This window comes from Meles meles, chromosome 9 (assembly GCF_922984935.1).
Source record: "Meles meles chromosome 9, mMelMel3.1 paternal haplotype, whole genome shotgun sequence".
NCBI classification, from domain to species: Eukaryota; Metazoa; Chordata; class Mammalia; order Carnivora; family Mustelidae; genus Meles; species Meles meles.
In genome coordinates, this window is record NC_060074.1 from 51,490,876 (window position 1) to 51,504,540 (window position 13,665).

Sequence of the window (13,665 nt, forward strand, 5' to 3'; positions counted from 1 at the left end):
TTTCTTTTCGAAATCAAGTTTGGGACAACCTCTGAGGATTCACCCAACCTCCAGGATGAGCCGTCTCATCACCATGGTCTGTTAAGTATCTGATATGGGAGAAGGGGAAGGAATATTTTTGCGGACCTACAGATTAGTCAGGTGGGGAGAAGATTTCTAGGAGAAGAGCTGATGTCTGTGGTCTATGTCTATGACGTCTATGGTCTCTTCCGCTGCCATCCAGTTCGTAACAGGGCTGTATCAACTTGCACCGACAGACGCCTACAGAAGCCATTTGGATATGCCACGGCAGGGAGAAGTCATGGAAGAAGTAGGACAGACTTGATGTCCTATGATGGAGTGAAGAGGCTGCTGGCTGGAGAAAAACCGGAGTAACGAAGTGAAGGTGTCGTTCTTAGGATGCCATGCCAAGCAGAAAGCCTCCACAAAATGCCCCAGTCACTAGAATGTTCTTCTTCACAAATGACACTACCTCCTCCGCTTCGCTTCTGACCTCCGTGGACAGCTGGTTGCTCTTACGGATCTTCAGCTGCTCCTTGGCTTTCTTCATGTCCTTCTCTACTCGCTGCCAGTCAACCTTGATGTACCCAGTATGGTTCGCAAGCTGAAGGAGAAAAAATCCACCTCCCACGGCTGTTGCAGCCAACTTTCCAACCTTCTGGAATATGAAACCCGTGCACCATCCAGTAACACCTCCAATTAGCAGCTGGGTTGCCACGTTGTATTTTTCAGCCGAGGGCCCAGACTCCTGCCCGAGCAGCTTGCGCCACCATGGCTGCTTTTTAGCAAATTCTGCAAGGTCCAGTGACTCAAAATTTCCTTCAAAGTTTCCTTGACTGGACGCGGCCATTTCGGCGAGTTCCCCAAATTTTTTATGTAAAGGAAGGATCAGGCACATATAAGAACACAGTTAAGGTGTTTGATTTCTTTATAGATAATTGTTTTGTTTCATTTTATGGGAAAATGTAGATTTTTATACTAAAAAAGACCTCAGATATTCTGAAACTTCATTTATATGTAGGAAATGCTGTATGTTAACATTATAGTAGTTTATTAGGTTTTATTTATTTATTTTTCAAAAAAGCCTTTATTTATTTATTTGAGAGAGAGAGGGAGTGAGTGTGCATGAGCGGGGGCGGGGGTGCAGAGGGAGAGACAGAAGCAGACTCTCTGCTAAACAGGGAACTCCATGCAGTACTCGATCCCAGGACCCTGAGATCATGACCTGAGCTGAAGGCAGAGGCTTAACCAACTGAGCCACCCGTTTATTAGGTTGTAAAAGTTAAATATCAAATCCCTAAATTGTTGTTTAACAATTTTTAAATTTTTTATAAACATGCAATGTATTATTAGTCTCAGGGGTACAGGTCTGTGAATCGCCAGGTTTACACACTTCACAGCACTCATCATAGCACGTACCCTCCCCAATGTCCATAACCCAACCACCCTCTCCCTACCCCCCTCCCCCAGCAACCCTCAGTTTCAAATCCCTAAATTTATCTTTAAACCACTTTAATGATGTAAACATTCAACAAATTTATTAAGATAAACTTAAAACAATAGAACAATGCAGCACTACTTTTAAGTGTACAACTATTTGCATTCAAAATAGAGAAAATACTCATCCTCTTGAAAAAGTTTACTCATGCCACTCTGTAGTCGCCTTCGCGGCTTTTAGCCCTAGCCAACCACCCCTTTGTTTTCTGAAATTATAGATCAGTTTTGCCTATTCTAGGAATTTTATACGAATGGGATAATACAATTTTCTTTTATAAGTATGGCTTCATGTGCTTATCGGCCATTTGTATATCTTATTGTATGTAGTGTCCTTTGAATCTTTTGCTTGATTTTTGAGTTGATTGTCTTCTTATTGAGTTGTAAGAGTTCTCTGAATATTCTGGATTCAAATCCTTTGTCGAATATGTGTATTGCAAATATTTTTTTCCCCAGTTTGTGTCTTGTATTTTAATTTTGAAAAATGGAACTGTGAAATTTGGATGGAGTAGGTTGGACCTGTGTTTTACGACATCGCTTCTGAAGTTACCTAGTGCCATCTCTGTTGCAAAGCCCTGCTTAGGCCCAGGAGTATGAGATGTAGACCCCATTCCTGAAGAGGGAGAGGTAAGTTCTGAAAGAGCATATGGAGTAAGAATTATTATTATATATATATATATATGGAGAGAAAGAGAGAGAGAGATTGATTTTATTTATTTATTTATTTATTTGACACAGGGAGAGAGAGCACAAGCAGGCAGAGTGGCAGAGAGAGAGGGAGAAGCAAGCTCCTGGCTGAGCAGAGAGCCCAAAGTGGGGCTCAATCCCAGGACCCTGGGATCATGACCTGAGTCAAAGGCAGACGCTTAACTGAGCCACCCAGGCACGACTCAATTAAATTTAATTTAATTAAGCCTCATATTAATGAAGCAGTTCATGAAGGGAGTGCATATGAGAAACTTCAATAAAAATTTATCACCTATAGGAATGTTTGAAATGCAGTGCACCTGCTTTTAGACAACTTAATTGCTTGATTTTTTGGAAGAGACTCAGAGCTAAAAACCAATCCAATGGTAGGTTGGCATGGGCAGGGGAACAACCTTAGATTTGGTGCTAGAAAATATTTAGTTTGGGGTTGCATGTATTACATGGTATCCAATATCATCAGGAAGTTTCAATATGTGGTCATGATAAGAGAGATGATGTGAATTAATCATTACTATATCTAACCACTATGCTAAGTGTTTTCCAAATTGTAATAGAGATCCTTTTTTGTTGTTTTGTTGTTTTGTTTGCCCTCCATCTTTCAGTAATTTTCCTTTGGGGAAGTGCTCCTTTCACAGTCAAAGTGGTTTTTTCCCCCTCTCCTTTCAGACATAGGCACTGGCATATTAAGCAGGATCTAATTTTGTTAGTGATTGTTAAAAGGTGTACATCTGATCCACGAAGCGTAAATTAAATTTCTTCCCTGGGATTGACATAGAGATTTTTGAAGGAAGATAATCTCTATTTTTACCGGGTTGCTAATTTGTAATAATTTGAGTCTGTAGTTTCCTGTGGCTATATTCCCTAGGTAGATGAGGAAAACTCTTCTGCAGTAAGAGAAATGAGGTTAACGCCCAAAGAATCAGAGACAAATGGTGGAAATAGGACCTGATGACGTTACTGAATGTTTAGATCCATTTGTGCCTTAAATCAGCAATTTTATCGGCCCCCTTTTTATTTCTTGAATTAGATTTCAAAGATTTCTGACTAACACACATACTATTTCACTATGTTCTCATTTTAACTTTATGAAGGAGTGACTGTTGTTACCCCTGCATTTCAGAAAGAAACTAAGACATAGGTTGAATAAATCATCGAGAAATTACATATACCCAGTAAGGACATGGTCAGAATTTGAAGCCAGTCTCTCTGATCTCGGAACCCGAGCTCTTTTCCACTAAGTTAAACTATATCCGTATAGTGTCTGCATGATAAATAAAGACAACTCCATAATGGGGACCATAGGAAGAATTCTAATATCCAGGCAGGCATTATGCTGTCATTCCTCCAGACATCTGTCAGTGGATTTCAAGGCATCAGCCACAACCTGGGTTTCAAATATAAAATGCTTTGAGGACGACGTGATGCAAAACAGGAATTTTCTTTCTTCTGTCATTTTCCATCTCATCACAATCACATATTGAGCCCTTACTGTGTATTCAGGACCAGTCACTTTCTCATTTAATTCCTTAACATTTACACATTTAATAATGCAGGGCTTTGTATGCCATATTTCTATTTTTTTAAAGTTATTTATTTATTTGAGAGAGAGTGCATGTGAGTGTGCAAGGGGATGGGGGAGGGGCAGAGGGAGAGAGAGAGACAGAATCTCAAGCGAACTCCACGTTGAACACAGAGGCCAACTGGGGCTTCATCTCACGACCCCGAGATCATGATCTGAGACAAAACCAAGAGGCTGCATAACTGACTGAGTCATATTTCTGATCATAATCTAATAAATAAAAAAAAGACAAAAATTTAAACCTTGAAAATTAAGAAATATACTCTTAAGCCTCTGATTATAGACAACATTGAAAATGATAAAAAGAAGAACATGAATCCCAAAAGTCCACGGAATACAGCCAAACCTATACTCCGAGGAAAATGTATATAATCTCAATGATGTTTATTAATAAAGAACAAAGACTAAAAAATAAGGAATTTAGGATCTATCTTCCTGATTTTCACACCCTGAACCTGGAACTCGAATTTTCATTTTGCACTGCTTCCTGCAATTATGTAGCTGGTTGTGGTCAAAGGAACTGGGTATTTCTACACCAACTCTGGAGAGTCATTGGTGGTGGAAGGTTGCTGGGTGAAGATGGTCATGGTATTAATTTGCCAGCACTTGGACCTGGGGAGTGCAGATCTAATGGCCTTTTGTATGTCTGATCAAAAGCTTTCGCGCATGGAGTTTTAGACCTTGGCAACTGTAAACCTGCCAGGGCACACAGAAAGTTTCTAAAAATATAGGGGGAGGGAAGAGATACTGACAGCATTTGCTAAATGCCTCTTACTTTATATAATACATAAAAATAAATACCAGCTGCATCAAATAACTGATTTTTAAAAAATAAAAATCTTTGATGAAAATTTGTGAAATGCAGATTAAGGAGATATTTTAATGAAGAAATAGAAATCAAGGGACCCTTGGGTGGCTCAGCCCATTGAGCGTCTGCCTTCAGCTCAGGCCATGATCCCAGGGTCCTGGGGTTGAGCCCCACATGGGGCTCCCTGCTTATGGGGCACCTGCTTCTCCCTCTCCTCCCCACTCATGCCTTCTCTTGCTCTCTCTCTCTCTCTGTCAAATAAATAAAAAAATAAGAAATGGAAGTCAAAATGCAGTTTTATAAGACATATATGAATATATTATGAAGTTGTAGGACAAAATTTCATAAATGAAATTAAAAGACAATTGAGGCCCTGTGAAAAATATGCATTCTATAAGATGGACAAGAGATAAATATCTGTAATTGGCTAGGAACTCTTATAACAAATGGCAGACCCTTCAGTACAAGAACTTTTAAAAGTTGTGAACAGGTAGTTCATAGAAGAGCAAATCCAAAATGACTAATAAACATATGAAAAAGTTTTTAAATCTCAGTTGTCATCAAGGAAATGCTGGTTAACCAATGAGTTCTCATTTTTCGACCACTGATTTAACTGGTGAAAATTAAAAAGACTGATAACACCCACTGCTGGCAAGGATGTGAGGAAGAACACTGTCATGTATTGCCCCTGGAAATGTGAATTGTTACAGCCTTTTTGGAAAATAATCTGACAGTATCTACAATGAGCAAAAATATACATATGATTTGACTCACCAGTCTCACTACAGCGTGTAAGATAGAGCTCCAGTGTGTAAGGATTTATGTATGTACAAGTTGCCCTTCTGAATTTTATTGCAAAATTTTTCTGGAAGTAAGTTAATATAATCATATGAATATACATATGACTATGCATATAAATATGTGTATATACATATGAATAAAGATACATAATTCATAGGCTAGAATAGTATATAACCAATAAAAAGAATATGTTGATTAGTTCTATTCAAATTTATACTAGTTGCTTGAAGGGGCTTGCCCTATGTAGTTTTAAGTAGGAAATAGGAGATGTATGTATATAAAGTACATATTTAATGTATTACTTATTTATCAAACTGTATTTATATAGTAATATTTAACATATTAAGTTGCATATGCTTATGTGAACATAGACAAAGAATTAAGATCACACAAGGTTGTGAACAATAATTTCCTGGTGGAGAGAGAGGGAAGAAGTAGAACGTAAAGGATGGAGTGACAGAAAAAGGGTGTGGGGGTACTAGGGAAGATTCCCACACTAATAAAAACAGCATGTGTTACAGAGTTTCATTTATGTAGAATCTTATATATATGTATGTACACATTTATATACACATGTATAAAGAAATGTTGGTCATTAATATTAAGGCTGGTTATAAAATGTTATTTAGTGGTTATCTCAAGGTAGTGGAATTTCAGGTGAGTTTTATTTTAAAACTCACCTGAAGAGCCAGGATTCAATGCATTTGACAAACTGTATTTGACCCCAAAGCCAGCGGACTGTCACACATAGCACACCTCTTCTCATGGGACTGCAGCTCTGGTCAAATTAACAAGGCAGATGTATTAGCAGAAGCCCATTAACGACAACAGGTGAACAAAACCAGGGCCTGTGTGGAGGATGAAGGCAGGAGTCCACTTATCAGAACTGGAACGTTAAAAGCCCATCAGAGTGCCAGGCAAGCCTCTTAACCGCATCCCACTGGAGGTCAGGCCCTGTCCTGACTGGTTCTACACAATGGCTACTCCTGGGAATCCCCTGGGAAGAGTGTAAACATATGATGCCTATCTCCTCTCCCCCCCATTTGTATTTACTTGGTTTCATTCAGAGCACAGGGTGTTAAATGGCACCAAGGGGTTTCTAATATGTAGCTAGAGTGGAAGAAAGATACGGCTATGGTTTGGGTGTGCCCTGCCCCCTATTCACGTGTTGTACCCTAACCCCCAAGGGGATGGAGCAGGGACTTTAGGAGGTGAGTAGGTGATGAGGGCCGTCCTCGTGAATGTGATGATTAATACATTAATTAATTAAAGCCCTTACAGAAGAGGTTTAAGAGAGCTCTCTGACCCCTTCTATCATGTGAGGACATAGTGAGAAGTGTGAGAAGTCCGCATTTTGCAACCCAGCAGACAGCAGTCAACAGAACAGGACCATGGCTAGCACTCTGATCTAGAACACGAGAAATAAATTTCTGTTGTTTATGAAGTACTTAGTCTGTAGTATTTTGTTAGAGCAGCCTGAGTAGACAGAGACAGACACTAACACCAGTCAACAAGCCAAAGGACAGCAGAACTGATTTTCTCTAACTATTCCGTGCTCGACCATAGGGCAGAGCAGCCGCACTCCAACCGGGGCGTGCGTCCCGATTCCCCCACTGGGCTCGGTGAAATGCAGCTGCGGGGCCCATCCCTGGGAATTCTGATTCTGTAGGTCTGGGGCGGGGGCTTGAGAATTTGCCCAACAAATTCCTCAAGGCCACTGAGGCTCTCTTGAAGAACCGCTGACCTCGAGCTTGGAGAAAGATGGGACCTGAGGTCCCCAGTGGTTGCAGTTGCGAGGAGAGTGGGCTGCTGAGGCTGGGAACCAGACGGGGCCTGATCACCAGATTTACCTTTCCGAATCCTTCTCACTTTATCAGTCACCTACCTGCCAACTCCTGCCGAAGCAAGACAAACTCACCTACTTCAAAAGAGAGATTTGAGCTCATTAGCTGTAATGAGATTTTATACTAATAAGACTTTATTGTTACCCGTAAAATATATACTCAGCTGGTATGCCACAAAGCAGCCTGTCCTAAATGAGAGGAACTCAACTTTGCCTCCTTATTTGCAGGATAAATGCATGTGGCACATTTTGTAAAGCAGTATCTTTCATTTTTATGTTGTTTGTTGACATTCTCATTTTCTGATTTCAACAATACATCATTAATGTGCTTTCTGGGTAATTTTCATAAAGTGGTAAGAATATAACATTTTCTTTTCTTTTAAGAATATAACATTTTCTGAAACCACTGGATTAATTGACCCAGAGTAATCTTCTCAGTATCCCTGCTAAGAAAGTAGCTGTATCAGTTCTACTGACAAGACCGTAATGACTGGAAAGGGAAAGAGGCTGCATGACTCAGCACCTATGCTAGTGGTTAAATGGGGCTGCATATTTCTTTTGGAAATATATTCTCTCTTCCCTTCCCTTTCCTTTATGTAGGGATAAATGGTAAGGAAATAAAATCTTTTTAACCTCAGTTTAAAAATTCATCTTCAGTAAAGTTTATAGTAAAATCACGGGAAACAGTTTTCCAATGGCATCTAACAGGAAATTTTGACGAAAGAATTTGAATTCAGATTAATCCTCCGACCCAAAATAAGTCAGACAAAATACATGAAAAATGATTTTCAAAATATTGGTCATTAGGCAGTGAAGAAAAGTGGTTCCTGAGAGATGAAAAATAAATAAGGTGAACCCTATAATTGTCCCAGCTTGCTGTGTTGAGAGTTTCCAGGCCATGGCACGGAGACGGTGAACCCAGATGGAAGCTGGCAGACACTCTGAGGTGAGGAAATGGGGCTGAAAGTCCAGAGAGATGAAGGCAGTGGCAGTCCCCAAGAGAGGGTACCAGAAAAGAGAGAGCCATACAGAGATCAACAGGGCATTGCTTAGTGTCTGTGTATGAGGAAACTACCTGAAACCCAGGAAAGACCACTCACAGGATTAGAGGGAACAGGGCCAGGGCCTCTCTCTGTACTCATTAAGGCCAGTTCTTATATTTCCGTGTCTCCATCCCCAACCCAACATACAATGCAGAGAGTAATCTTGGGTAGATGGTCTTCCCCTTGATCCTCTCTCTCCAGGATCTCTGCCTCCTTTGAGGAAAAGTTTCTATGACATTTCATTAGAGCCCAGGCTGATTAATACCCTGAATTTCCAGTGTGAGCATAGTTTGCAGTGTCCCCAGCTATATTAAATAGATAGGTGGTTTTACTGATCTGAACCCCAGAGATCTGCCCCTGCTAATGTCGGGAAGTGGACGCTTTAGCAGAGTGATGAAAAGTGCAGGATCTGATCAGCCTTAGCAACATTTTTTCTAGATCTGTCTTCTCAGGCAGGGGAAACAAAAGCAAAAATAAACTATCGAGACTACACCAAAAAATTTTTTTTCTTTTGCACAACAAAAGAAACCAACAACAACAAAAAGAACCTATTTACAGGGAGAATATATTTGCAAGTGATGTATCTGACAAGGGGCTAATACCCCAAAATATGTAAAGAACTTGTACAACTTATGAATCATCAGAGAAATGCAAGTCAAACCCACAGTGAGGGATCACCTCAAACATTCAGAACGGCCAGTATCAAAAAAGGCAAGAAAGAAGTGCTGGTGAGGATGTGGAGGAAAAGGAACCCTCATGCACTGTTGGTAAGAATGCAAACTGGTGCCGCCGCTCTGGAAAACAGTACGGAGGTTCTTCAAAACATTAAAAATAGAAACACCATATGACCCAGTAATTCCACTATTGGCTATTTACCCAAAGAAATTGAAAACACTAATTCAAAAAGATATATGCTCCCCTTTGTCTATCACAGCACTATTTACAACAGTCAAGGTATGGAAGCAGCCCAAGTGTCCACTGATAGATGAATGGATAAACATGTGATATATACATAATGGAATCTTACTCACCATAAAAAAGAATGAGATTTTGCCATTTGTGACAACATGGATGGATCCAGAGGATATAATGCTAAGTGAAATAAGTCAGAGGAAGACAAATGCCACATGATTATACTTATAAGTGGAATCTAAATAACACCACAAATGAACAAACAAAGAAAATCAGAAATGGACCCATAAATACAGAGAACAAACTGGTGGTGGCCGAAGGGGAGGGAGCTCGGGGAATGAGAAAAGTGGTTGAAGGGGAGCGCAAGATACTGGCTTTCAGTTATGGAATGAATAAATCATAGGGATGAAAGGTACAGCACTGGGAATATAGTCAATAGTATTATAATAGGGTTGTATGATGACTATGGGAGCTACGCTTGTGGTACCCAAACCACAGTGTGCTATGTTGTACCTTTGAAACTAATATAACATTGTGTATCAACTAGACTTCAACTTAAAAAAAAAGTGCAAGGTCTAGGGTAGGTTGCAGGATTCCTTGTCTGACTCCACCTCTGGGTTGCTTTGTGATTCTGGGCAACTAAGTAACTTTTCTAATCCTCAGTGTCTTTAAGATATAAAATGGGAGTTATAACTGTAGAATCTTCTTTATAGGACGACCTTAGAGGATTAAATGATAATATGTGAAGCACAGTGCCTGTTACACAGCTGAGGGTATCCCCAAGTCTGAATTCCTAGCAGACCCCAGATCTGCCCAAACAGACCAGTTTGTTAGGCATCAGGGAGAGTTCACAGGTGGATCCGAGCACCTGTGTTTGGGGCCTTTGCAGAGGTACTAGATTAGTGGGCAAGGGTACCAACCAGGATGCAAGCTTGTTCCCCAGGACCAGTTTGTCCCTACTCCTGGGGCCTAAGTTCCAGGAGCTCTGTCTGTGGTAGCCAAGGTTACTCTAAACATTGGTTTCGTCTCCGTGGTCTTCCATTAGCCTTGCCAGTGGGGAGAATTAGGAGGTATTCTTAAGAATTTCTAGATAGTTCATGTGTTTCTAGTATAAATAGCCCCAATAACTTGGTCCAATTCAGCCTCTATGATTGACTGTTCTGGATTATAATTATGTTCCTTTGCTATCTTCATTGATCTTTCTAATAAGTCTCTCAATCATATAATCATTTTTAAGTCATGAACCCCTTTGGGAGTCTGGAGGAGCCTATAGAATAATGCTACAAAATACATAAAATAAAATACCTATAGTTATAAAGGAAACAAATTACACTGAAATACAGTTATCAGATTTTGAAAATTGCAGTTCTTATTCTTTAGTAACATATTAAGTAACAAAATATAGCAGAAAATCTAATAGCTACCTTAGTTTTAAAGCAGCAATAAATATAAATGATGTTTCTGGGTATCTGCAATAACTATAATATACTATGAAAATATCCATGATTTCTATTGCCGACAAAGTCACAAGTATTCCTCATTTGCTGTGGTTTGTTGCCTATATTTACAATGGAAGTACATGCTGAGTAGCCCATCAGATATTTGCACCGATAAAGATAATTTCTCCCCTATCCAATTTCATGAACTTCTGAATTCTCAAGGGATTAAAGACCTCTGCTCTGCTCAAAGTACATATGCAGAGTTCCTTTCTTCTTCATATGGATCCATGGCAAAAAATCAGACAAACTTTAGATGTTCTGACATTTCCTGTTTCAAATGTGCTATTAGGCATTTTAAACAGAAGAAAGTGTTTATGCAAAGGGACTGGCTGTCAAAATGGATGTTAGATATATGGCAAGGAATTGAATGTACCTGAAGTTATCATGCATCATGTATCATGGGGAGTGTTTGGTATCTATAGAAATACTCTCCTTCCCCACCCCACCCCCTCCTCCCCTTTCCTTTCTCTCATCCACTGCCTTCTTCTTCAGGAGAATCTCCTCCTGCTCGTGAAAAATGCTTGGAGTATGAGGAATTGTGTGTTCTAATGACTCAGTCACAGGCCTTCCCTACACTGTGCCTTGTAAGATGTGCAGCCCACAGTGGGCTTTCAGTCAGCATATCCATGGGCTGTGTGAGGACATGAAAATGAAACCAGGCCCTGCTATCTGTGTGGTGGTAAAGGGGTGAGGTGAGTAGCTTCTCTTAACTGATTTAGAGTAATGGCTTTCAATTTTGTTTCCACAATACACAGGGTAATATATACATTGTGCATCATTCCCCAACACACACACACACACACACACACACACACACACACACACTCTTATATTGGCATAACATACATACCTGCATACTTATAACTGAAACAATGTTCCAAAATACCTACATGTGATGCATCCCAGTATTTTTATTCTATTCCATTCTATCCTATCTTACTGTGTTCTGTCCTTTTCCACCACTTAAAGCATGCTTGATTTGTTTCATGATCCTCTGGTAGCTTAGCATCTTCGGCTTGAAAAGCACAGATTCTGAGGCTCTGAAAACACTATAATTCTCCTTTCACAAAATGAAAATTATTGCTTCCACGTGGGCAAAGGGAGCTGGATAGAAAATCCCGTTATCTCTTATTTCCCATTAAACTCAGGCTCTCTTCTTTACAACCTGTCTCTGCCTTAGCTAAGCATTTAGAAAGTTTCTATGACTTCCTCCATGAGAATCTGTGCTTTTTCTATGTTACGTTTTGATTGAATACCTAGGTCTTCCATGTCTCTTGGTAGGAAGTGGCCCTTTAACTGGATCTTTCTGGGCTTCACTGTGGACTTCTTACGCCTTTGTCTTTTTGCTGTTGTATGCCAGTTGGCCCATCTCACAGCTTCCAAAATGAGAGAGCCACTTGTCTTAGGACGTCACGACAAATCCTTCATGGGTTGGGATACTACTTCTTTTAAACCACTTACCTAGACAGTCAAGTCACATCATTCTCATGGAAACAATGACCCTGCTGGTGCCCTGTGACTGTGTGTCACATGAGGACTGCACTGAGCAGGCAGCTGCCGCCATCCTGGATTCTATCTGAAAAGGAGGTTCTCTGACTTAGGGATGGATGGATGATAGAGTGATGACAATGTCAAGGGCATTCTACCCATTCATGTTAATGAGTTAATTGCTACTGGGGTGTCCCTAAGTTGGGCACTGGGTCTGCCTGCCCCTGTAAGTTGTGGGAAAAAAAATGTTTCCTGTGTCTTACTCACAGACTACTTAACATTGTGGTCAACCTTCTGAGGGTCTCGAAATACATACTGTATGTCAGCTCCAAGGTTCTTGGGCAGGCAAAGCTGATGCTAATATCATTCCATGAAGCACAAAACAGGAAAGAGGCTTCATAAGGCACAGTGGTTTTTTCACAAGTCATTTGGCCCCTTTTTCTTTTCTTGTTATTTCTACCGTGAGATTCATTTGTTTGGACTCCTGTGATTCATTCAGATTCTTTCTCAACTTAGTGACAAGAGAATAGCTATAACATGCCACGTAATCAATTTGTCTATAAAGTCATCACCCATATAATTCGATTTTAATTAAAAAATGCTCTCTGAACTTTCCTTTTTCTATTTAGCATAACACCCACTGAAACACTTAAAAATCTAATCATGTTCTTGAATGGAGAAAGCTATGTTTTTAGTGATGGTTTTATATTGAAGGGATTCATAGGGCTTCGAGTCTCTGACTCCCAGGTCACTGGACTGAACCTGGCAGAAATCTGTACTGGGTATATATTGTAGTCATCCAGTTGTTGGTCAGTAATTCACTTCTCAATCCAATGTAGCTATCTAGCTGTGAATAGGAAGCATGCAACCATAGTGTAATAGCTTATTGTCTACGGCATTATTCATGGGTGGGATCCACCAGAATGCCAAGGATTAGTTGCTGTAATTATTGTTATCAGTACTCTGTTGTTTATTTAGAGTCCTAAGTTGGGTCTGAGCTGTTAGCTGTAAAGTCATGAGGGTACCTGTGGGGATTGTAACCTAGGGACAGACATTGTGAATAAAAACAAACATTTTCAGGGGTGCCTGTGTGGATCAGTCAGTTGAGCATTTACCTTCCACTCAGGTCATGTTTCTGGGGTTGCATTGGGCTCCCTGCTCACTGGGGAGTCTGCTTCTCCTTCACTCTCTTCCCCTCCTCCTGCTCCTGCTCTCTCTCACACATTCTCTCTCAAGTAAATAAATAAAATCTTAAAAAAAAAAAAAACCAATTTAATATTGAGTGCAGCAGCTGGGAAGGATGATAAATAGCAGTAGGTTAAAGATCCTTTATTTCACTGTGTGGAAGGAAAGCTTTGATTATAGAGTCCCACACGCAGGACCTTTGGGGTCTGCTCAGACTTCATCATTCGCATCTGTGTTACATTGAATGATTCCTGGGTCCTGACAATATAGAGCTTCAGAATCTGTAGACACTTTGAGAGGTAGGA

At 40.2% G+C, this 13,665-nt stretch overlaps 1 protein-coding gene across 1 annotated transcript; it reads right to left on the reverse strand.

Moving 5' to 3' along the window:
- Positions 1-278: 278 nt before the first annotated feature.
- Positions 279-898, reverse strand: LOC123950405 (FUN14 domain-containing protein 2-like). Its single transcript, XM_046018209.1, has one exon. It carries the CDS (start codon positions 896-898, stop codon positions 395-397), a length of 504 nt encoding a protein of 167 aa, XP_045874165.1. The 3' UTR covers positions 279-394.
- Positions 899-13,665: the final 12,767 nt, after the last annotated feature.

Coding starts and splice junctions, on each gene's coding strand:
- LOC123950405 (XM_046018209.1), bottom strand. CDS start 898: ATGTGCCTGATCCTTCCTTTACATAAAAAATTTGGGGAACTCGCCGAA.